Source organism: Notothenia rossii, assembly GCF_949606895.1.
Source record: "Notothenia rossii genome assembly, chromosome: 1".
NCBI classification, from domain to species: domain Eukaryota; kingdom Metazoa; phylum Chordata; class Actinopteri; order Perciformes; family Nototheniidae; genus Notothenia; species Notothenia rossii.
Window position 1 is genome coordinate 95,165,384 of NC_136912.1, and position 26,680 is coordinate 95,192,063.

The 26,680-nt window shown below is 41.6% G+C and overlaps 1 protein-coding gene across 9 annotated transcripts in view; it reads left to right on the forward strand.

Annotated features, from left to right (window-relative positions):
- Positions 1-26,680, forward strand: part of osbpl9 (oxysterol binding protein-like 9) — a 71,889-nt gene that overhangs the window by 32,708 nt on the left and 12,501 nt on the right. For 4 of the 9 annotated variants that reach the window (XM_079663464.1, XM_079663472.1, XM_079663469.1 and 1 more), the window contains 10 exons: positions 4,669-4,764; positions 5,454-5,501; positions 7,635-7,664; positions 7,747-7,797; positions 8,227-8,265; positions 13,701-13,794; positions 14,794-14,895; positions 18,503-18,662; positions 21,199-21,296; positions 22,493-22,608. In XM_079663464.1, the coding sequence (XP_079519590.1) occupies positions 4,669-4,764; positions 5,454-5,501; positions 7,635-7,664; positions 7,747-7,797; positions 8,227-8,265; positions 13,701-13,794; positions 14,794-14,895; positions 18,503-18,662; positions 21,199-21,296; positions 22,493-22,608 (834 nt within the window). Of the gene's footprint in view, positions 1-1,401; positions 1,972-4,668; positions 4,765-5,453; positions 5,502-7,634; positions 7,665-7,746; positions 7,798-8,226; positions 8,266-13,700; positions 13,795-14,793; positions 14,896-18,502; positions 18,663-21,198; positions 21,297-22,492; positions 22,609-26,680 lie in introns of those variants that run through there. The other 5 variants (XM_079663465.1, XM_079663466.1, XM_079663470.1 and 2 more) reach the window with 4 other exon arrangements.

Here is a 26,680-nt window from a genome sequence, read left to right on the forward strand (position 1 = left end):
AGACTTCAGAACAGGAGAGATGTGATCCTCTTTCTTAGTGTCAGAGAGGAACCAGAGTAAAGACTTCAGAACAGGAGAGATGTGATCCTCTTTCTTAGTGTTAGTGAGGAACCAGAGTAAAGACTTCAGAACAGGAGTGATGTGATCCTCTTTCTTAGTGTCAGTGAGGAACCAGAGTAAAGACTTCAGAACAGGAGTGATGTGATCCTCTTTCTTAGTGTTAGTGAGGAACCAGAGTAAAGACTTCAGAACAGGAGTGATGTGATCCTCTTTCTTAGTGTCAGAGAGGAACCAGAGTAAAGACTTCAGAACAGGAGTGATGTGATCCTCTTTCTTAGTGTTAGTGAGGAACCAGAGTAAAGACTTCAGAACAGGAGTGATGTGATCCTCTTTCTTAGTGTCAGTGAGGAACCAGAGTAAAGACTTCAGAGCAGGAGTGATGTGATCCTCTTTCTTAGTGTCAGTGAGGAACCAGTGTAAAGACTTCAGAACAGGAGTGATGTGATCCACTTTCTTAGTGTCAGTGAGGAACCAGAGTAAAGACTTCAGAACAGGAGAGATGTGATCCACTTTCTTAGTGTCAGTGAGGAACCAGTGTAAAGACTTCAGAACAGGAGTGATGTGATCCTCTTTCTTAGTGTCAGTGAGGAACCAGAGTAAAGACTTCAGAACAGGAGTGATGTGATCCACTTTCTTAGTGTCAGTGAGGAACCAGTGTAAAGACTTCAGAACAGGAGTGATGTGATCCTCTTTCTTAGTGTCAGTGAGGAACCAGAGTAAAGACTTCAGAACAGGAGTGATGTGATCCACTTTCTTAGTGTCAGTGAGGAACCAGTGTAAAGACTTCAGAACAGGAGTGATGTGATCCACTTTCTTAGTGTTAGAGAGGAACCAGAGTAAAGACTTCAGAGCAGGAGTGATGTGATCCACTTTCTTAGTGTCAGTGAGGAACCAGTGTAAAGACTTCAGAGCTGGACTGATGTGATCCACTTTCTTAGTGTCAGTGAGGAACCAGAGTAAAGACTTCAGAACAGGAGTGATGTGATCCACTTTCTTAGTGTCAGTGAGGAACCAGTGTAAAGAGTTCAGAACAGGAGTGATGTGATCCACTTTCTTAGTGTCAGTGAGGAACCAGAGTAAAGACTTCAGAACAGGAGTGATGTGATCCTCTTTCTTAGTGTCAGTGAGGAACCAGAGTAAAGACTTCAGAACAGGAGTGATGTGATCCTCTTTCTTAGTGTCAGTGAGGAACCAGAGTAAAGACTTCAGAGCAGGAGTGATGTGATCCACTTTCTTAGTGTCAGTGAGGAACCAGAGTAAAGACTTCAGAGCAGGAGTGATGTGATCCACTCTCTTAGTGTCAGTGAGGACTCGAGCAGCAGCGTTCTGAATCAGCTGCAGCTTTCTAATAGATGTTTTAGTGAGACCTGTGAAGACACCATTACAGTAGTCCAGTCTACTGAAGATAAAAGCATGGACAAGTTTTTCCAGATCCTGCTGTGACATCAGTCTTTTAATCCTAGATATGTTCTTTAGGTGATAGTAAGCTGATTTAGTAACTGTTTTAATGTGACTGTTGAAACTCAGAGTCCATGACTACACCTAGATTTCTGGCTCTCTCTGTTGTTTTGAACATTGCAGACTGAAGCTCAGCGCTAACTTTTATTCGTTCTACACACACTCACACTATCTCTCACTCTGATCAAAACAAGCCTTGGTCAGGTTAGTTTTGAGGTTTCTGCTCAGGCTCTGCAGAGGACAGCTTTGTTTCCCAGGCAGTGAAAGCACCTCTGGTCCGTTTAGAGGAAGTGATCTGCTGAGACTTCGCTCTCTGTAAAGTTTCACACGTTCAGACTTCAGCCGCTTTCAGGGTGCAGCTCTCAGATGTGAATGGCTTTCCTTCACTTTCCTATGAGGACACACACACACTCCGGACTCAGGAGGGAGCGACGCAGAGCAGCTGCCAGCATGGTTTGAGATTTAATAGCAGAACTACTCTCAGTATTTACTGACGTGTATATCTTTGAATATAGTAGCGGGTACAAGAAGTACTCGGATATTCCACTAAATCTGCAGTATCTAAGTAGATTTACTCAAGTACTGTTCTTAAATACAACTTTGAGATACTTTTACTTTCACTACTTTCACTATATTTTGATGAGAAAACTTTTCTACTTTCACTTGAGGAACATTTTGAATGCAGGACTTTTACTGTAACAGAGTATTCCTACTCTCTGGTACTTCTACTGTTACTCAAGTACAAGATCTGAGTACTTCTACTTTTACTCAAGTACTAGGTCTGAGTACTTCTACTTTTACTCAAGTACAAGATCTGAGTACTTCTACTTTTACTCTAGTACAAGGTCTGAGTACTTCTACTTTTACTAAAGTACTAGGTCTGAGTACTTCTACTTTTACTCAAGTACAAGATCTCAGTACTTCTACTTTTACTCTAGTACAAGGTCTGAGTACTTCTACTTTTACTAAAGTACTAGGTCTGAGTACTTCTACTTTTACTCAAGTACAAGATCTGAGTACTTCTACTTTTACTCTAGTACAAGGTCTGAGTACTTCTACTTTTACTAAAGTACTAGGTCTGAGTACTTCTACTTTTACTCAAGTACAAGATCTGAGTACTTCTACTTTTACTCAAGTACAAGATCTGAGTACTTCTACTTTTACTCAAGTACAAGATCTGAGTACTTCTACTTTTACTAAAGTACTAGGTCTGAGTACTTCTACTTTTACTCAAGTACAAGATCTGAGTACTTCTACTTTTACTCAAGTACAAGACCTGAGTACTTCTACTTTTACTCAAGTACAAGATCTGAGTACTTCTACTTTTACTCAAGTACAAGACCTGAGTACTTCTACTTTTACTCAAGTACAAGATCTGAGTACTTCTACTTTTACTCAAGTACAAGACCTGAGTACTTCTACTTGTACTCAGTGTGTTATCTCTGTGATTAGTGATTGATGGATCCTGTGGACAGACTCTTTAGATGTGAGGTGATGTTTTTATTGAAGGACATTGTCTCTTGAGTATTTCTATCCAGCTTCTGTTTGTGTGAGACAGAGGACGGCTCGCCTCTGTTCTGCCAAAGCTCTATTAACCACCTTATAATTAATATTATGTAATGAAATCATCTGTGTGGAGCTATAAAGGGAAGCTTGTTTAATGTAGTTATTTTTTGTGTTTTTACACTATATCTATTGACACACACAGAAACGCACACAGAGATACACACGCACTCTCACACACACACACACACACACACACACACACACACAGAGATACAAACACAGAGATACACACACACACACACACACACACACACACACACAGAGATACACACGCACTCTCTCACACACACACACACAGATACATACACAGAGATACACACAGAGATACACACAGAGATACACACACAGAGATACAAACGCACTCTCACACACACACACACACACACACACACACACACACAGAGATACAAACACAGAGATACACACACACACACACACACACACACACACACACAGAGATACACACGCACTCTCTCACACACACACACACAGAGATACATACACAGAGATACATACACAGAGATACACACAGAGATACACACAGAGATACAAACACAGAGATACAAATGCACTCTCTCACACACACACACACACACACACACACACACACACACACACACACACACACAGAGAGATACACACACACACACACACACACACACACACACACACAGAGATACACACGCACTCTCTCACACACACACACACAGAGATACATACACAGAGATACATACACAGAGATACACACACACACACACACACACACACACACACAGAGATACACACGCACTCTCTCACACACACACACACACACACACACAGAGATACACACACACACACACACACACACACACACACACAGAGATACACACGCACTCTCTCACACACACACACACAGAGATACATACACAGAGATACAAACACAGAGATACACACACACACACACACACACACACACACACACACACAGAGATACATACACAGAGATACATACACAGAGATACACACAGAGATACACACAGAGATACACACAGAGATACAAACGCACTCTCACACACATACACACACACACACACACACACACACACACACACACACACACACAGAGAGATACACACACACACACACACACACACACACACACACACACGCTGTCCTTGTATACCCTCTCAACAATAGTGTCCCCTGGTTCTTCTGGAAGGTTCTCCTCAGCTGATTCTCTCCTCCTTTTCTGTCTCAGTGTACACAGCAGTGTGACGAACACACACTCTTTCTATGAACGGATAACACGTCTTTTTAAGTGGCTCTTATTAATACTGTGTGTGTGTGTGTGTGTGTGTGTGTGTGTGTGTGTGTGTGTGTGTGTGTGTGTGTGTGTGTGTGTGTGTGTGTGTGTGTGTGTGTGTGTGTGTGTGTGTGTGTGTGTGTGTGTGTGTGTGTGTGTGTGTGTGTGTGTGTGTGTGTGTGTGTGTGTGTGTGTGTGTGTGTGTGTGTGTGTGTGTGTGTGTGTGTGTGTGTGTGTGTGTGTGTGTGTGTGTGTGTGTGTGTGTGTGTGTGTTCCCGTGTGTGTGTGTTCCCCTCCAGGAGGCAGAGACAGGATTGGTGCCGAGCGTTCAGGACTTTGATAAGAAGCTCTCTGAAGCAGACGCCTACCTGCAGATCCTGATTGACCAATTAAAGGTGAGCACTCAGAGAATCATCACCTGGAGATATCCACATGGTCAGAGAGACAGCTATCTAAATACAACTCATACGGATCGTAACACATTTATTCCAATTTGCAGCATAAAAATCAATCTGCAATTAAAGACAATAAATAATAAATATTTGTATGCATCATCATTTATCAGCAGATTACAGTTTCACTTTGTTTCTTAAATATGTCTGCAGTGCACTTCAACAAATACACATATAGCTTAAAATAATAACTTTACATAACAAAATTAACAAAATCTTTATATTATATCACAATGTCTCCTTGTTTCCGAGAGACATGTGGAAAATGTAAAACTTAATAAGAATATTAAGTTCATATTTTTGGTGCACAGGCTTCCTCTGTTAGCTCATTAATTCACTATAATGTATACATAATCTTCTTTAGAAAATAGCATGAATCATCTTCAGTCGACCCTGTGTCTGAATCTGTGTCCTGATAGTGTTTCCTTGTTGATGCCCCTCTTTAACAAAGCAGAAGTTATTTAAATAAGATTTGCGGTAGCGTGGTAATAAGCAGAACATGAACTCATTTACGGAAGTTGCAGCGTAGTCTCAGTGTCCTTCATCGGTGAGAAAGTCTGTCAGTATCTCAAGCTTCTGTACAGACTCACCTCAGTTCCCCATATTGAAGCTGTCCTGTTCTGTTTCCTCAGCTGTTTGATGAGAAGATCAAGGACTGCAAAGAGGATGAGTCCCGCAGAGTGAGTACCTGCTAATCTGTCGTTAGCGCTGAAGCTAACAGCAGGAAGCACGTTGAATTATATATGATACTCTTTCAGATAGACTCTACATACTGATATACACCTGAACATCAGCAGGAGAGGACTCTTTAAAGTAGAGACACTACATACTGATATACACCTGAACATCAGCAGGAGAGGACTCTTTAAAGTAGAGACACTACATACTGATATACACCTGAACATCAGCAGGAGAGGACTCTTTAAAGTAGAGACACTACATACTGATATACACCTGAACATCAGCAGGAGAGGACTCTTTAAAGTAGAGACACTACATACTGATATACACCTGAACATCAGCAGGAGAGGACTCTTTAAAGTAGAGACACTACATACTGATATACACCTGAACATCAGCAGGAGAGGACTCTTTAAAGTAGAGACACTACATACTGATATACACCTGAACATCAGCAGGAGAGGACTCTTTAAAGTAGAGACACTACATACTGATATACACCTGAACATCAGCAGGAGAGGACTCTTTAAAGTAGAGACACTACATACTGATATACACCTGAACATCAGCAGGAGGGGACTCTTTAAAGTAGAGACACTACATACTGATATACACCTGAACATCAGCAGGAGAGGACTCTTTAAAGTAGAGACACTACATACTGATATACACACATGTGTGAATTAGGGCCCCTTTAAACTTCAAATCATAACATTGAGGTGTTTTATATTGTTCAGTTTCACTTTGTCTCAGAGCAGCTGTGATTCACTTCCTCCTGTAGAGACTGCACTTAGCCTTTGGTCACTTCAACCTGTAATTACTGTGACTCTTCATTGTGGGAAACTATCTTGTACATTTCCACAGAACAAAAACTGTTGCATCAGTAAGTCAGACATCACCACATTGATGTTCTCGTAATTGTGATTCATCTGTGGCCAGAGATGGCAAAAGTACACACATCCTTTCCTCAAGTAGAAGTACAGATACTCGTGTTTATAAATACTCTGGAGTAGAAGTACTGACTAAACTTCTTTACTCAAGTCAAAGTAAAGAGTCTTTGAAATGTACTTCAGTAAAAAGTACCCATAACTAGCAGCTGTTTTAAAGAGTACCTGACCTCCCTTTATATTAATAGAACAATAATGTCATTGTTAGCTAATGAATGTTTCCATGGTGACCAACGGCAACATGACAACGTTTCCATTGGTCCCTCTTCTTTAGAGAAGACCAGGAAATGATGGATACACGGATCGTGTTCAAATCAATAGGCACGCAATGACCCTAACTCACACGTGTCAAACTCGAGGCCCGGGGGCCAAATCAGGCCCTTTGTGGATTTAATTTCGGCCCGCAGGATAATTTCTAATCACTTTTAGATCTGGCTCTCCGGTATATAGCACGCACACCTTCACTCCATCCTGAGGGTCTCCTCAGCTCAGAGCCTGAGCCCAAACATTGATGACCTTGCACCCGAGATGAGATGCCAAGTATCTGAGCTAGCATCACAGAGCAGCACACTGAGTTTAATGGATGTTTCCTTCTGCACTTTCTCTCTCACGTCAACAGGGCATGTTTGGTTTCTCTTTGAGGGAAATAGTTTTGTTGAAGCTGTTGTTGGCCTGTGGGAAAATGTTATCATAAGAACTGACTCTGGAGAAGCTGCAGATAGAGCCATAAGAAATGAATGAGCTGATTATTTAATGTTTAATGTTGTTTTTATAGACAATAGTTTAAGCTTTGTTAGTTCCAGGTTTAATATGTGCAATACGTTCATTTCAATAAGTTCTGTAATAAACATTGAACCAGTCCGGCCCTCCACTAGTACCCATTTTTTAATTTTGGCCCACTGTGTGTTTGAGTTTGACCCCCCTGATCTAAATAATAATGATCACCAAACACACATTCAAACTAAAGGAACCAGCCTGTTTGGAAAATGTAAGAAGTAGAAAGTCGTCAGAAAAATAAGTAGTGGAGTAAAGTACTGACACCAGAAACATGTACTTAAATACAGTAACAAAGTATTTGTTCTCCAATACTTCCCACCTCTACCCGTGGCATCAGGGTTTATGCTTTTCGACTTTGTACCTGTTCTTTTTGACAGATTTTAACACCTAATTATTCTCTTTTTACAGAAAATTGAAAATCTGAAGGAGACTACTTGTGTAAGTCAGCCATTAACACATTATCCTTCCTGTGTCAGTTCCTCGTAATTCAACCTCTTTTCTTCACACACTTTCCTTCCAGAGCATGGTAGAGTCCATCAAGCACTGTATCGTTCTGCTGCAGATCGCCAAGGTAAACACATGTTCAACGTCCTCCTGTACTTTGGTCTGCTGCCTCTTCACCATCAGCATTTGTGAGACCACCGCAGTGTGTGTTTCCCTCACATCTGTGTGTGCGTGTGGTTCCCTGCTTCGGTGGTAGATGAGGGTGTAGCCGGTATTCGTTTCATCACATGTTCCTCTCCGCCCTGTGAAGAGGAAGTGGAGAAACCACTGCCTCTTCATGTGGTTGTGAGGTGGCAATTTAAGCTTTTTTAACCTAAAGAAATTGTAGTTTTAATCACAGATTTGCCTGCGAGAGAAATCCTGTAATGAACCCCGAGTGTTTCCCCCATGTGATGAAAGGATTACTGCATGTTGGTGGGTATTGTGAGGCTCCGTGGTTTATGAAATGACTCCTTCTTACACCAGTAGTCTAACATTGTCTTCTCAAAATTTTAAGGACCAAAGTAACGAACAGCAACACGCAAACGGACTTATAGTAAGTTTGACATCCTCCGTCCATGGCTAAAAGAAAAAAATCCAATCAAACAAAACTGCTGACTTTCTTTTTCCTGATTCATTTACTCTTTACTGTAGAAATCAGATTAGTCTTTAGTGCATGCCGTCTGATTTGGAGCTCTTTCTCAAACTCTCTCCCTCAGATTTAACCCCTTCTAGCAGTGGTTGGGAACTTTTCTTTTCTCCATACAAAATGTATTTGATGTGTGCAAACTCAATGCACTTTGTTCTACGGGTGTGTGCATTGACTTGGTTGTTTGCATGTGTGTTTGAGAGGCTGTTCCCTTCACCCTCTAATTAGATTCAAGCTGCTCACCATTGATTCATGTTGAACACACTGCCTGCTTATTGAACCGCCGAGCACTAACTGCTGCAGAGACCCCTTTACTTCATGTCAGGGGGCCACACATGTTTTACTTCACATCACATGACCTAAAGTACTGGGATATATGTCCAAGGAATTTTAGATCGTGTTTTTGGATCGAATTCTGAACATTATAGGCGCAATCTGTCTTATGTCTTATTCCTTTTAGCATGTTGTGAGGATTAATGTGAAGAAGAGTGCTGCAGGAATGAGTCCTCAAACCCTGAAATGAGTCAGGTGACGTGAAGTCATGTGACCGTGCTGTAGTTCCTTTATAGCCCAACATTAGCCTCCTTTAGCTTAGCGGTGGTGATGTGAAGTCATGTGACCGTGCTGTAGTTCCTTTATAGCCCAACATTAGCCTCCTTTAGCTTAGCGGTGGTGACGTGAAGTCATGTGACCGTGCTGTAGTTCCTTTATAGCCCAACATTAGCCTCCTTTAGCTTAGCGGTAGTGACGTGAAGTCATGTGACCGTGCTGTAGTTCCTTTATAGCCCAACATTAGCCACCTTTAGCTTAGCGGTGGTCACGTGAAGTCATGTGACCGTGCTGTAGTTCCTTTATAGCCCAACATTAGCCACCTTTAGCTTAGCGGTGGTCACGTGAAGTCATGTGACCGTGCTGTAGTTCCTTTATAGCCCAACATTAGTGAAGTCATGTGACCGTGCTGTAGTTCCTTTATAGCCCAACATTAGCCTCCTTTAGCTTAGCGGTAGTGACCTGAAGTCAAGTCACTTTGGTAAAAATATTTGTTGTGATGGAAAGGAAAACTCCAGTGTGCTCCTGATGTGAGAATCCCACAGAGATGTTATAACTGACTGAATCTCAGTTATTAAGTACAGTATTATGAGTATAAATAGCACAGCATTAGCTCGGCCTATATGTCATACTGCATATGTATCTGCAGATTAAGAGAGTGCAAATGTACGTCACGTTGCTCATAATGTGAGGCAAATAATAAATGCACTTTAGACCTTGGTTTAAATACTTGAACACTAGCAGGAAATGTGCTCAATATGCACAAAATGCTTAAACCAGAACATTGAGTTTGGTCTTATCAGATGACCGTGACATAACAGCTATTGACTTCTTTGTATAGACTCATTTGACCCTAACCATACATCTTCAAAATACAAACATGTTTTACCTAGAAAGGACATGCCTTCTGTTCTGATCCTTCTGTGGTAGTTACAGCCGCTCCTGCATGTTTTTATCTGCTATACTCTTTGTGCCCAGGATATCTGTGCAGCTTAGGAACGTGTGAATGTCACGTTGCCTTTAACGCGTGGCAAATCATAAATGCACTTTAGATCTTAGTGATAAATACTTCAGACACCAGCAGCACCATCACTGATGAAAAGAGAAAAAAGGAAATAATAATAATAATAGAATTCCTGTAGTATTTTTGATTTTAATTATCTAGAATATTTATATTGTTTTGTTTATATTTGATATAATATATATATTTTTTAGTTATTGTTAATTCTCTTTTCCACTTCTGTGATGAAAGAATTTCCCCAATTGGGATCAAGAAAGAATCTATCCATCTCTCTCTCTATCCATCTATCTCTCTATCCATCCATCTATCTCTCTATCCATCTATCTCTCTATCTCTCTATCTCTCTATCTCTCTCTATCCATCTATCTCTCTATCCATCCATCTATCTCTCTATCCATCTATCTCTCTATCCATCCATCTATCCATCTATCTCTCTATCTATCTCTATCTCTCTATCCATCCATCTATCCATCTATCTCTCTATCCATCTATCTATCTCTCTATCTATCTCTCTCTCTCTATCCATCTATCTCTCTATCCATCTATCTATCTATCTATCTCTCTATCTATCTCTCTCTCTCTATCCATCTATCTCTCTATCCATCTATCTATCTCTCTATCTATCTCTCTCTCTCTATCCATCTATCTCTCTATCCATCTATCTATCTATCTATCTCTCTATCCATCTATCTATCTCTCTATCTATCTCTCTCTCTCTATCCATCTATCTCTCTATCCATCTATCTATCTCTCTATCTATCTCTCTCTCTCTATCCATCTATCTCTCTATCCATCTATCTATCTATCTATCTCTCTATCCATCCATCTATCCATCTATCTCTCTATCCATCTATCTCTCTATCCATCTATCTATCTCTCTATCTATCTCTCTCTCTCTATCCATCTATCTCTCTATCCATCTATCTATCTATCTCTCTATCTATCTATCTCTCTCTCTCTATCCATCTATCTATCTCTCTATCTATCTCTCTCTCTCTCTCTATCCATCTATCTATCTCTCTATCTATCTATCTATCTCTCTCTATCTACCTACCTATCTCTCTATCTCTCTCTATCCATCCATCTATCTCTCTCTATCTATCTCTCTTTATCTATCTATCTCTCTCTATCCATCTATCTATCTCTCTCTATCTCTCTCTCTCTCTATCTACCTACCTATCTCTCTCTATCTCTTTATCTATCTATCTATCTCTCTCTATCCATCTATCTATCTCTCTCTCTATCTATCTCTCTCTATCTCTCTCTCTCGCTCTCTCTCTCTCTCTATCTATCTATCTCTCTATCCATCTATCTATCTCTCTCTATCCATCTATCTATCTATCTCTATCTCTCTCTATCCCTCTCTCTCTCTCTCTATCTACCTACCTATCTCTCTCTATCTATCTCTCTCTCTATCTATCTCTCTATCTATATATCTACCTACCTACCTATCTACCTACCTATCTCTCTCTATCTCTTTATCTATCTCTCTCTATCCATCTATCTATCTCTCTCTATCTATCTCTCTATCCATCTATCTATCTCTATCTATCTATCTATCTCTCTCTCTCTCTCTCTATCTATCTCTCTATCTCTATCTACCTACCTACCTACCTACCTACCTATTGTATCTGAATGAAAAAATGAAATAATTAAAATGATTAATGTAAAAACACAAAACAGTTTTCTTTAGGTAGAGAAATTATCACTTATTTCAAACGTTTATTTCTCACCATTGTTGTCATGTATTGTTGTTTTTTCTCGTAGTTTTGCAGCGATACCCCTCTGTTCTTTTCTAATGGTGGTTTTAAACCAGTGTCACGATTGACTCGTTGATCTCACATGACTTCATCTAAACTTCCCTAGAAAATAAGAAAAGCTGTAAAATCCCAGATTACACGTCAGGTTTGAGAAACAGGAAACGCATCACTGAGTTAATGTCAGTCTCACACTGAGGGGGGTTATTGGGAGTGATGGATCAATACGTTGTTGCTGCAGCTCGTATTGTTCGTGTCTGATGGGTTATTGGTGACACTGACCCCGTTACACAAAGCCAACGGGAGGATTATCTGCTAATGCATGTACCTGCCTTTCATGAAGCAGATTGAGGCCGCAGCCCAACACTGAAACTCATGAGCACAGACTACCGTTTAGAAAAGCAGAAATAAATTCTGAGCTGACAGGAAATGCTCCGGTTTAGTTTAACACACGCAGTTAAGCTCACTCACACTGCTTGATGAACATATAGGTTCACCTGCTGAATTGAAAACAGAACAAATGAAGCAAAGAAAGATAAAAACCATAAAACAGATTGAGGCAGAAGAAGTATAGATTCACACTGAAAGTATTAGAGAACAGAACAGCACGGCGTATAGAGAAGAGAGAACAGCTGATCCACCCAGAGATTTTATTTAAAGTCAGACATGTTTTATAAAAAGTTTGGAAAAAAGTGAGAATTTAGAAAAAAGTGAGATTTAAAAAAGAAATGGAAATTTTTTTTTTTAAGTGAGAATTTTAAAAAAGACTAAGCCATTTGAAAAAAGTGAGGATTTAGAAAAATTAGGGATAAATAAAAAAGTTAGATTTTTGGAGAAAAACTGTAAACTATTGCAAAAAAATTGAATTTTGAAAAAAAAAGGGAGATTTTTGTAAAATAAAAATAAAAAACAAGTGAAACTTGAAAAAAGTCAGGAATTTGAAAAAAGTGAGATTTTTTTTCAAACAAAGTGAGAATTGTTGCTAGCTATCCACCATTATTATGAATGTAACTGTACTCTAATGGAAACATTCCAGTCTGAGGTCCTGATGACTGAGTGTCAGATCTCAGAGCTGTTCATTTGAAGTTACTGTAAGGTCAGGATAAACAAAAAATCACGATTTTGAAAAAAGTGACATTTTTTGAAACATTTCAGAATTTGAGAAAAAACCTATGGAAAACACTAAGCCATTTGAAAAAGTGAGAATTTAAAAAAGTGATATTTTGGAGGAAAAAAAATTAGGGATACAAAAAATGAGATTTTTGGAGAAAAACTGTAAGCTATTGCAAAAAAATTGAATTTTGAAAGAAAAGTGAGATTTTTGTCAAATAAAATAAAAAAGTGAGACTTTGAAAAAAGTCAAGAATTTGAAAAAAGTGAGATTTTGTTTCAAACAAAGTGAGAATTGTTGCTAGTTATCCAGCATTATTATAAATGTAACTGTGCTCTAATGGAAACATGCTGTGTGTCAGATCTCAGAGCTGTTCATTTGAAGTTACTGTGAGGTCAGGATAAACAAAATCAGGATTTGGAAAAAACTAAGCCATTTGAAAAAGTGAGAATTGAAAAAAAGTGATATTTTGGAGAAAAACTGTCAGCTATTTCCAAAAAATTGAATTTTGAAAAAAAAAGTGAGATTTTTGTAAAATAAAAAAAACAAACAAGTGAGATTTGAAAAAAGTGAGATTTTGTTTCAAACAAAGAGAGAATTGTTGCTCGTTATCCAGCATTACTATGAATGTAACTCTAAGGGAACGCACACTGAGGTCCTGATGGCTGAGTGGAGCTCTGATGGAGCTCAGGAGGTGTTCATCTCATATTGATCAGATCAATGAAAGCTGGATCTTTCCAGGAAATGAAGTGATAGGAAATGGATCGTCTGGGTTTTTAATCCGCTCTCCTTCGAGTCCCATAGGTTCATCATCACATATACAAGCAGGCAGTGGTGTGTGTGTGTGTGTGTGTGTGTGTGTTGTTGTTTGTCTGATGTGTTGTTGTTGTTTGTTTTCCTGCAGAGCACCATTAACCCAGTGGATGGGATCTTCCAGCCCACTCTGGACACTCCTGTAGACGACGGCACCATGCCAACACAGAACACACTCCCCACAGGTACACACACACACACACACACACACACACACACACACACACACACACACACACACACACACACACACCACACTCCCCACAGGTACACACACAGAACACACAGAACACACTCCCCACAGGTAACACACACACACACACACTCTCAAACACACACACACACAGAACACACTCCCCACAGGTAACACACACACACACACACACACTCTCAAACACACACACACACACACACACACACACACACACACACACACACACACACACACACACACACACACACACAGAACACACACACAGAACACACACACATACACACACACACACACACACACACACAGACACACAGACACACACACACACACACACACACACACACACCACACACACCACACACAGAACACACACACACACACACACACACACCACACACACCACACACAGAACACACTCCTGTAGACAACAGCACCATGCCAACGCAGAACACACTCCCCACAGGTCACACACACTACACAGGTAACACACACACTCCCCACAGGTCACACACACTCCCCACAGGTCACACACACTACACAGGTAACACACCTATGTTACGTGTGTTCACGCTTTTCATTTGTTTAACACTATATGTACATGTGGAATGATTCATCGAAGAAATGACGCCGATGTAAAACAAAACAAAGAAACATCCTGAAAAAAAACATCAAATAATATTATTTCAAAAACTATATATATATATATATATATACACAATCAAACATAAAGCCTACCTTAATAAATACAAATAATAATAATACCAATGTTGTGAACTATTCCCAAAAAAACCTGAAAAGATCGCAAAATGTTCCTGAAAGTCCAATCCGCCTCAAAGACACCTTGATTTCTCCGACCCCGCTCAGAAGGAACCACGCCCTCAGAGAAAGCTCTCGATGCTCTAAAGTTTGAAAAGTGCTCAGGTTTTTATTTAATACTCTTCAAACGGCCGTGCCTGTGTTTCTGCTGCAGACTCTCAGGTGTGTAGATCAGACCAACGGCCCTCCTCGTTACCGGTCGGTCCCGTCGTCACGGTGATGGGCAGTCTGCAGACCCCGACCCCCAACAGCACAGGTTAGCTTCATTTATCACCTTATTAGGATCCCCATAAACACAAGAACAACAAAACAGATCATCATTTCATTCAATTCAATTCAATATGCATTATCATCCTGAATGAACCGTGATCAGCCAATCAGACGCAGTTCAGTTATACTTTATGATACGGAGAGGATCTTTTAGTAACTTTTTGAAATGTAATCGGGTGTTTTCCTGAACCTTGCCCCCTTTAGGTGGAATAGCTGCACAAATAATTAAATTACTGTTGAGACAAACAACAACAAACATGCTTCATCTGTATGACACTCATACTTGTCAACCCTCCCGATTTCATTGCCCTCTCCCGGTTTCCTCCCGGGGTCATATTTCTCCCGATTTCTGACAAAATCAGATTTACACACGACTGTTTCCACTCTGACTTTAATACAGCTACACCATTGTTTGGTTTCCATGGTAACACGTCTCTTTACTAGCAACTGAAAGTCTGACAGGGTGAGGCAGATAGTCACAGAAAACAGATCAAGAATCTACTCTGCTCACTCCTTTCCTGCCCACACATATCATCATCACCATCTACTGCTACAGGCTGCACTTAGAACTACAATAAGCACTTAGAACTACAATAAGCACTTAGAACTACAATAAACACTTAGAACTACAATGAGCACTTAGAACTACAATAAGCACTTAGAACTACAATGAGCACTTAGAACTACAATAAGCACTTAGAACTACAATAAGTACTTAGAACTACAATAAGTACTTAGAACTACAATGAGCACTTAGAACTACAATAAGCACTTAGAACTACAATAAACACTTAGAACTACAATGAGCACTTAGAACTACAATAAGCACTTAGAACTACAATGAGCACTTAGAACTACAATAAGTACTTAGAACTACAATAAGCACTTAGAACTACAATAAGTACTTAGAACTACAATGAGCACTTAGAACTACAATAAGTACTTAGAACTACAATGAGCACTTAGAACTACAATAAGTACTTAGAACTACAATAAGCACTTAGAACTACAATAAGTACTTAGAACTACAATGAGCACTTAGAACTACAATGAGTACTTAGAACTACAATGAGCACTTAGAACTACAATAAGCACTTAGAACTACAATGAGCACTTAGAACTACAATAAGCACTTAGAACTACAATAAGCACTTAGAACTACAATGAGCACTTAGAACTACAATGAGCACTTAGAACTACAATAAGCACTTAGAACTACAATAAGCACTTAGAACTACAATAAGCATGTTAATGTTAATCTAACAGCTCCGGCGATAAACTAGCACCCCGCCCCCCCTCCCCTATTTTGCATTTTGAAATGCTCCCGATTTCTGAGGTCTCAAGGCTGGCAAGTATGATGACACAAGCTTCATCTGTATGACTCAAGCTTCATCTGTATGACTCAAGCTTCATCTTTATGACTCAAGCTTCATCTGTATGACTCAAGCTTCATCTGTATGACTCAAGCTTCATCTTTATGACTCAAGCTTCATCTGTATGAATCAAGCTTCATCTGTATGACTCAAGCTTCATCTGTATGACTCAAGCTTCATCTGTATGACTCAAGCTTCATCTGTATGACTCAAGCTTCATCTGTATGACTCAAGCTTCATCTGTATGACTCAAGCTTCATCTTTATGACTCAAGCTTCATCTGTATGAATCAAGCTTCATCTGTATGACACAAGGAAATCTTTTGAAAACATTACGGGTAAAAAGAAAAGACAAAATTACAAATTCTCAGGAGCTGCACCTGTTCACCCTCTTGACCTTGAGATCCTTTTCATTATCAATAAATGGCCTCCGTACGTTCTCAAACACATATAGATCTTAATATACAGGAAATCTCCTCCAATGGGAGTCAAACAAACATCAACAACAACAAAAGAGATCATCATTTCATTCAATTCAATATGCATTATCATCCTGAATGAACCGTGATCAGCCAATCAGACGCAGTTCAGTTATACTTCACGATACGGAGAGGATCTTTTAGAAACCTTTTTTAAATGTAATCGGGTGTTTTCCTGAACCGTGCCCCCTTTAGGTGGAATAGCTGCACAAATAAATAAATGACTGTCGAGACAAACAACAACAAACATGCTTCATCTGTATGACACAAGGAAATCTTTTGAAAATATTCCGGATAAAAAGGAAAGAAAAAATGACAGTCTCAGGAATCTGCTCTGTGGTGCAAACAGACACAGAGAGACAGCTATTTCAAACCATCTCAAGACTATTATAACAATACGTACTCATGACTAATACTGTATTTAAAGAGCTGAGCTGGTTTGAAAGAGGTAGTGTAACAGCATGGTGCACAAAAGGAGAGAATGTGAAGTGAAAATGTATTTAAAAAATAGACAAACCAATAAAAAATAACATCAAATTAAAACATATATATATAACGGTGACTCTTGTAACTTGTTCTAGCTACTTTAATTGAGTTGGAAACGTTGTTTTTGTGCAATCAACTTTGAATCATAACGCTAAGGTAAAAGGTAACTCCACGGGGGGTTGAAGTCACAACATGAATTATTACTGAGCTCCTCCAGTCTCAAAGTCTCCATGAACAGCTGAGCTCAGAAAGCTTGTGTCAGTGACGATGCAGCAGCTTTAAAACGCTGATTCTGCACTAAGGTGTATCTAGACTACATGCTGGAGAGTGTGTGGATACACTCCGCTGAGGAACGGGTTAATGTTATATACGCAGAAGGAGCTGGAGTCAGGAAGCAGTAGATATTATTAAAGAGGTAAGCACATCAAAGTAGATAAGTACACATACAAATCAGTAGCAGTATTATACAGGATTCTTACGGTCATTTAATAAACCTGGAAAAGTCATGGAAATTCAAAATGCTAATTCCAGGCCCTGGAAAAATTATGGGAAACAATATTTTTCCCAAAGTTTTGGAAAAGTCATGGAAATGTAACTAAAGTTGCATCAAATATAATTTATATTTAATCTAATCGCCGAAATAGTAATACTATAATGATAATAAATACTGTATGGTGTAGTTTTTTTTTAACTGACGAGGTGTTTTGCTGGTGAGAGATTTGAGTTGCTTTAGCATGTAGAAGCTAGTAAGCCTATCGGATTTATTTCAGATAGGCACAACTGTTCCATGTTCAAATAAACCATTTTCAGTGGTACGCTGAGAGAGAGTCATTTTTTTGGTCATGGAAAATTAGGTAAAGGTCCTGGAGAGGTCATGGAAAAGTGTATGAACCCTGATCAATATATATATATATAAAAATTTTAAAAAAGTGAACATATACAAGTATTGAAAGAGCCTCTTAAAACTGTGAAAATAAAGTGTGTATTGCACAAAAGAACAGAACACTAATAACACTAATATATCATATTCCAATTACTTGTATACAGACTCTCCTTGCACTATTTCTATTTGAATGTACTTGCATAATTGTATCCGTGTTATTGTGTTGCTCTGTGGGAGGGGCCTGTGACCTCAGATTGTCATTGATATATCTAAACTGTAGCTCTGCACACATGAGCCTTGAATCTGAAGGAGAAGGCAGGAAGAGATTGCAGACTTGCCGTCATGTTGACATTATTTTGTATTCCCTCCACAGGGAGCGTCCCCTCGGGCCCCAGCAGCGGCATGGCCTCCCCCTCTCACATGCCCCTCCCCTCACACTCGGTGCCAGACTTCTCGTACTCGTCCAGCGAAGACGAGTTCTACGACGCCGACGAGTTCTACCAGAACACAACGTCGCCCAAACACTGCATCGAGTGAGTACAAGACCAAATATAATACACAAGTACAAGACCAAATATAATACACAAGTACAAGACCAGGGATAATACACAAGTACAAGACGGTAGAGATGGCAAGAGTACACACATCCTTTACTCAAGTAGAAGTACACACATCCTTTACTCAAGTAGAAGTACACACATCCTTTACTCAAGTAGAAGTACACACATCCTTTACTCAAGTAGAAGTACACACACCCTTTACTCAAGTAGAAGTACACACATCCTTTACTCAAGTAGAAGTACACACATCCTTTCCTCAAGTAGAAGTACAGATACTCGTGTTTAAAAATACTCTGGTGAAAGTAGAAGTACTGACTAAACTTCTTTACTCAAGTAAAAGTAAAGAACTTTGAAATGTACTTCAGTAAAAAGTACCCATAACTAGCAGCTGTTTTAAAGAGTACCTGACCTCCCTTTATATTAATAGAACAATAATGTCATTGTTAGCTAATGAATGTTTCCATGGTGACCAACGGCAACATGACAACGTTTCCATTGGTCCCTCTTCTTTAGAGAAGACCAGGAAATGATGGATACACGGATCGTGTTCAAATCAATAGGCAAGCAATGACTCTAAATAATAATGATCACGCCACCAAACACACATTCAGACTAAAGGAACCAGCCTGTTTGGAAAATGAGAGAAGTAGAAAGTACAGGTATTTGGGTTCAACATGTAAGAAGTAGAAAGTACAGGTATTTGAGTTCAACATGTAAGAAGTAGAAAGTACAGGTATTTGAGTTCAACATGTAAGAAGTAGAAAGTACAGGTATTTGTGTTCAACATGTAAGAAGTAGAAAGTACAGGTATTTGTGTTCAACATGAGAGAAGTAGAAAGTACAGGTATTTGAGTTCAACATGTAAGAAGTAGAAAGTACAGGTATTTGAGTTCAACATGTGAGAAGTAGAAAGTACAGGTATTTGAGTTCAACATGTAAGAAGTAGAAAGTACAGGTATTTGAGTTCAACATGTGAGAAGTAGAAAGTACAGGTATTTGAGTTCAACATGTAAGAAGTAGAAAGTACAGGTATTTGAGTTCAACATGTAAGAAGTAGAAAGTACAGGTATTTGAGTTCAACATGTGAGAAGTAGAAAGTACAGGTATTTGAGTTCAACATGTAAGAAGTAGAAAGTACAGGTATTTGAGTTCAACATGTAAGAAGTAGAAAGTACAGGTATTTGTGTTCAACATGTAAGAAGTAGAAAGTACAGGTATTTGTGTTCAACATGTAAGAAGTAGAAAGTACAGGTATTTGTGTTCAACATGTAAGAAGTAGAAAGTACAGGTATTTGTGTTCAACATGTAAGAAGTAGAAAGTACAGGTATTTGTGTTCAACATGTGAGAAGTAGAAAGTACAGGTATTTGTGTTCAACATGTGAGAAGTAGAAAGTACAGGTATTTGAGTTCAACATGTAAGAAGTAGAAAGTACAGGTATTTGTGTTCAACATGTAAGAAGTAGAAAGTACAGGTATTTGTGTTCAACATGTGAGAAGTAGAAAGTACAGGTATTTGAGTTCAACATGTAAGAAGTAGAAAGTACAGGTATTTGTGTTCAACATGTGAGAAGTAGAAAGTACAGGTATTTGTGTTCAACATGTAAGAAGTAGAAAGTACAGGTATTTGTGTTCAACATGTAAGAAGTAGAAAGTACAGGTATTTGAGTTCAACATGTAAGAAGTAGAAAGTACAGGTATTTGTGTTCAACATGTGAGAAGTAGAAAGTACAGGTATTTGTGTTCAACATGTAAGAAGTAGAAAGTACAGGTATTTGTGTTCAACATGTGAGAAGTAGAAAGTACAGGTATTTGTGTTCAACATGTAAGAAGTAGAAAGTACAGGTATTTGTGTTCAACATGTAAGAAGTAGAAAGTACAGGTATTTGAGTTCAACATGTAAGAAGTAGAAAGTACAGGTATTTGTGTTCAACATGTAAGAAGTAGAAAGTACAGGTATTTGTGTTCAACATGTAAGAAGTAGAAAGTACAGGTATTTGAGTTCAACATGTAAGAAGTAGAAAGTACAGGTATTTGTGTTCAACATGTGAGAAGTAGAAAGTACAGGTATTTGGGTTCAACATGTAAGAAGTAGAAAGTACAGGTATTTGGGTTCAACATGTAAGAAGTAGAAAGTACAGGTATTTGAGTTCAACATGTGAGAAGTAGAAAGTACAGGTATTTGGGTTCAACATGTAAGAAGTAGAAAGTACAGGTATTTGAGTTCAACATGTGAGAAGTAGAAAGTACAGGTATTTGAGTTCAAAATGTAAGAAGTAGAAAGTATCATAATTATCTTGTTTCATTTCATTACTATTGTAATTATTTTTTGCATTATTGTTTGGAAATAAATCAAATCAAAATATCTTTAACTGCAACAAGCCATCGGGGCGTCCAGCAGATCCATTTCAGATGAAGCTGCTCACTGTAAATAAAACAGCAGAGATATTTGCAGCTCAATTTCCTGTAAGATCCTTCTCTCTGTTTCTGATCTCTCTGCTTCCTGTTCAGTCCCTCAGGGTCTCAGGCTGCCTCTAATGAAGCTCTGAAGAGGCCGGACACCACGGAGTCGCTCAACTCCTCCATGTCCAACGGCACCACAGACGCAGGTGAGAGGGAACGCACACACGATGCAGAAACATGTATATTACAGCTGTTTTTCTGCCTATCAAGCAAGAAACACTGAGCTGGGACTTTGTTCTGATAAAGCAGGAGAGAGTCTTAGGGCGCTTTTCCACTGCAGGGCCTCGCTCGGCTTAGTACGGTATGGCTAGGCCTTGGTAGTCCAGGCTCACTTTAGGCTGCGTTTCCATTACAGTTTAGTAGCTGGGGCAGTAACTATAGTAACGCAGTGTAGGCGGAGCCGTGACGTCATCTTCAATGAGAACCACAAAAACAACATCAGCCGTTAGCTGTTAGCCCTCAGAGCTCACAGCTCCTCATATCTGTTCAGAAACTAGACAGAAGTTAAAGAAGTCCAAACCACAGCCTGTCTGTGTCATGGAGAATACAGTCGCTGGTTTATTTATGTCTGTAGGCCGTTGTTGTGAGTGTGGACGGTCGGAGCATATACTGCGTTAGCTTAGCCGATCTCCATTCAGAAAACACGCATTTTAAAAGGTTTCTCGCCTGCTGTCTGTCTGCAGACTGGTCAAAGCATTAATTCATGGTTTTTACTAACCGGTATCAGTATGTTGTTACTTCGGCATCATTTAGAAATGTGTGTTACAATTAAATCACGGTCAAATATGTTCATCTTGTTGTAGTTGTAGCCCCCTTTGCCAGCGATTCTCTCTCTAGTTTAGCATACTCGGCATACTCAGCCTGGTTGTTGGCCCGGAAAGAACCTCGATTAAATGGGGCCAGAAAAACTGTGAAAAAGTACCCGCTAGCCGGTACTACGCCGAGTGGAAACGGGCCGCTCCGCGCTGCAGTGGAAATGCGTCATTAGTTACATTTTAATTTTTTACCTTTTTAATACATTTTTATATTTAGAATTGTTTTTACCTTTTTTATTTATCATGAACCTTTTTTTATCTTTAACCTATTTAATACATTTTTTTATTTATAATTAATTGTATTATTAATAACATTTTTTTATTTATTTGATAACATTTTATCGTAAAAAACATTGGTGTACAGACACATACAGAGCAAATACAAATAATAGTCGCTCTGTATTTTGGTATCCCTCAAAGCCAACCCTCACCTGTTGCAGATCTATGAAACACATCAGATAACAAAGTAAGCCCTGTCTCAGAGCGATGTGATCCTAACATCTCCTCTCCTCTGTGTTCGTCTTCAGATCAGTTTGAGAACGATGATCGCGATGATGAAGGAGAGGGCGAGTCTGTGGAGGAGCACAAGAGCGTCATCATGCACCTGCTGTCACAAGTCCGCCTGGGCATGGACCTCACTAAGGTACGAACATTTATTTTGTTATCTTTTTTTATTTCTTTGTACCAATTTTCTTTTTTTTAACCTTTTCATTAAAAATGTTTGGGTGTACAAAAACTCTCTTTCTTCTAACTCGTCCTGCCCCTTCCTAACTCGTCCTGCCCCTTCCTAACTCGTCCTGCCCCTTCCTAACTCGTCCTGCCCCTTCCTAACTCGTCCTACCCCTTCCTAACTCGTCCTACCCCTTCCTACTCCTTCCTGCCCCTTCCTAACTCTTCCTGCCCCTTCCTACCCCTTCCTGCCCCTTCCTAACTCGTCCTGCCCCTTCCTAACTCGTCCTACCCCTTCCTACCCCTTCCTGCCCCTTCTTAACTCATCCTACCCCTTCCTACCCCTTCCTGCCCCTTCCTAACTCTTCCTGCCCCTTCCTGCCCCTTCCTAACTCTTCCTGCCCCTTCCTGCCCCTTCCTAACTCGTCCTGCCCCTTCCTAACTCGTCCTGCCCCTTCCTAACTCGTCCTACCCCTTCCTAACTCGTCCTACCCCTTCCTACTCCTTCCTGCCCCTTCCTAACTCTTCCTGCCCCTTCCTACCCCTTCCTGCCCCTTCCTAACTCGTCCTGCCCCTTCCTAACTCGTCCTACCCCTTCCTACCCCTTCCTGCCCCTTCTTAACTCATCCTACCCCTTCCTACCCCTTCCTGCCCCTTCCTAACTCTTCCTGCCCCTTCCTGCCCCTTCCTAACTCGTCCTGCCCCTTCCTAACTCGTCCTACCCCTTCCTACCCCTTCCTGCCCCTTCTTAACTCATCCTACCCCTTCCTACCCCTTCCTAACTCGTCCTACCCCTTCCTAACTCGTCCTACCCCTTCCTAATTCGTCCTACCCCTTCCTAACTCCTCCTGCCCCTTCTTAACTCATCCTGCCCCTTCCTAACTCGTCCTACCCCTTCCTAACTCGTCTTACCCCTTCTTAACTCATCCTGCCCCTTCTTAACTCGTCCTGCCCCTTCCTTCTTAACTCGTCCTACCCCTTCCTAACTCGTCCTGCCCCTTCCTAACTCGTCCTGCCCCTTCCTAACCCGTCCTACCCCTTCCTAACTCGTCCTACCCCTTCCTACCCCTTCCTGCCCCTTCCTAACTCGTCCTGCCCCTTCCTACCCCTTCCTGCCCCTTCTTAACTCATCCTGCCCCTTCCTAACTCGTCCTACCCCTTCCTAACTCGTCCTGCCCCTTCCTACCCCTTCCTGCCCCTTCCTAACTCGTCCTGCCCCTTCCTACCCCTTCCTGCCCCTTCCTAACTCGTCCTGCCCCTTCCTAACTCGTCCTACCCCTTCCTAATTCGTCCTACCCCTTCCTAACTCGTCCTGCCCCTTCCTACCCCTTCCTGCACCTTCCTAACTCGTCCTACCCCTTCCTAACTCGTCCTACCCCTTCCTAATTCGTCCTACCCCTTCCTAACTCGTCCTGCCCCTTCTTAACTCCTCCTGCCCCTTCTTAACTCATCCTGCCCCTTCTTAACTCATCCTGCCCCTTCCTTCCTAACTCATCCTGCCCCTTCTTAACTCGTCCTGCCCCTTCCTTCCTAACTCGTCCTACCCCTTCTTAACTCGTCCTGCCCCTTCTTAACTCATCCTGCCCCTTCCTTCCTAACTCGTCCTGCCCCTTCTTAACTCATCCTGCCCCTTCTTAACTCGTCCTGCCCCTTCTTAACTCGTCCTGCCCCTTCTTAACTCATCCTGCCCCTTCCTTCCTAACTCGTCCTGCCCCTTCTTAACTCATCCTGCCCCTTCTTAACTCATCCTGCCCCTTCTTAACTCATCCTGCCCCTTCCTTCCTAACTCGTCCTGCCCCTTCTTAACTCATCCTGCCCCTTCTTAACTCATCCTGCCCCTTCTTAACTCGTCCTGCCCCTTCCTTCCTAACTCGTCCTGCCCCTTCTTAACTCATCCTGCCCCTTCTTAACTCGTCCTGCCCCTTCTTAACTCGTCCTGCCCCTTCCTTCCTAACTCGTCCTACCCCTTCTTAACTCGTCCTGCCCCTTCTTAACTCATCCTGCCCCTTCCTTCCTAACTCGTCCTGCCCCTTCTTAACTCATCCTGCCCCTTCTTAACTCGTCCTACCCCTTCCTAACTCGTCCTGCCCCTTCCTTCCTAACTCGTCCTGCCCCTTCTTAACTCATCCTGCCCCTTCCTAACTCGTCCTGCCCCTTCTTAACTCATCCTGCCCCTTCCTAACTCGTCCTACCCCTTCCTAACTCATCCTGCCCCTTCTTAACTCGTCCTGCCCCTTCCTTCCTAACTCGTCCTACCCCTTCCTAACTCATCCTGCCCCTTCCTAACTCGTCCTGCCCCTTCCTAACTCGTCCTACCCCTTCTTAACTCGTCCTGCCCCTTCTTAACTCGTCCTGCCCCTTCCTAACTCGTCCTGCCCCTTCTTAACTCATCCTGCCCCTTCCTAACTCGTCCTACCCCTTCTTAACTCGTCCTGCCCCTTCTTAACTCGTCCTGCCCCTTCCTTCCTAACTCGTCCTACCCCTTCCTAACTCATCCTGCCCCTTCCTAACTCGTCCTACCCCTTCCTAACTCATCCTGCCCCTTCCTAACTCGTCCTACCCCTTCCTTCCTAACTCGTCCTACCCCTTCCTAACTCATCCTGCCCCTTCTTAACTCGTCCTGCCCCTTCCTTCCTAACTCGTCCTACCCCTTCCTAACTCATCCTGCCCCTTCCTAACTCGTCCTGCCCCTTCCTAACTCGTCCTACCCCTTCTTAACTCGTCCTGCCCCTTCTTAACTCGTCCTGCCCCTTCCTAACTCGTCCTGCCCCTTCTTAACTCATCCTGCCCCTTCCTAACTCGTCCTACCCCTTCTTAACTCGTCCTGCCCCTTCTTAACTCGTCCTGCCCCTTCCTTCCTAACTCGTCCTACCCCTTCCTAACTCATCCTGCCCCTTCCTAACTCGTCCTACCCCTTCCTAACTCATCCTGCCCCTTCCTAACTCGTCCTACCCCTTCCTTCCTAACTCGTCCTACCCCTTCCTAACTCATCCTGCCCCTTCTTAACTCGTCCTGCCCCTTCCTTCCTAACTCGTCCTACCCCTTCCTAACTCATCCTGCCCCTTCCTAACTCGTCCTACCCCTTCCTAACTCATCCTGCCCCTTCCTAACTCGTCCTACCCCTTCCTTCCTAACTCGTCCTGCCCCTTTTTTCCTAACTCGTCCTACCCCTTCCTAACTCATCCTGCCCCTTCCTAACTCGTCCTACCCCTTCCTAACTCATCCTGCCCCTTCCTAACTCGTCCTACCCCTTCCTTCCTAACTCGTCCTACCCCTTCCTAACTCATCCTGCCCCTTCTTAACTCGTCCTGCCCCTTCCTTCCTAACTCGTCCTGCCCCTTCTTAACTCGTCCTGCCCCTTCCTAACTCGTCCTGCCCCTTCTTAACTCGTCCTGCCCCTTCCTAACTCGTCCTACCCCTTCCTAACTCATCCTGCCCCTTCTTAACTCGTCCTACCCCTTCCTTCCTAACTCGTCCTACCCCTTCCTTCCTAACTCGTCCTAACTCGTCCTACGCCTTCCTTCCTAACTCGTCCTACCCCTTCCTTCCTAACTCATCCTACCCCTTCCTTCCTAACTCGTCCTACCCCTTCCTTCCTAACTCGTCCTAACTCGTCCTACCCCTTCCTTCCTAACTCGTCCTACCCCTTCCTTCCTAACTCGTCCTACGCCTTCCTTCCTAACTCGTCCTACGCCTTCCTTCCTAACTCGTCCTACCCCTTCCTTCCTAACTCGTCCTACCCCTTCCTTCCTAACTCGTCCTAACGGCCCGTCCACACAGCGGCGTGCGTTGAAAGCTTTACTTTGAATGGGGTGACGTCACTTTTCGCCGAACTGCATTGTGGGAAGCGAAGCGGAGCTTTGCTGGCGTGGCTCGCTGCAAAAGTTGAGCAATGTTCAACTTTTGAAGCCTTGGTAGAAGCGTCAGCCAATCGAATCATATACCGGTACAAGCTCTAGCCAATCAAACCGCTGCTTGTGTGTCAGGGGCGGGAGATTCATGTGATTGGTTGTTGGTCGAGTTTCAGACACGCCCGCCGGCAAGCT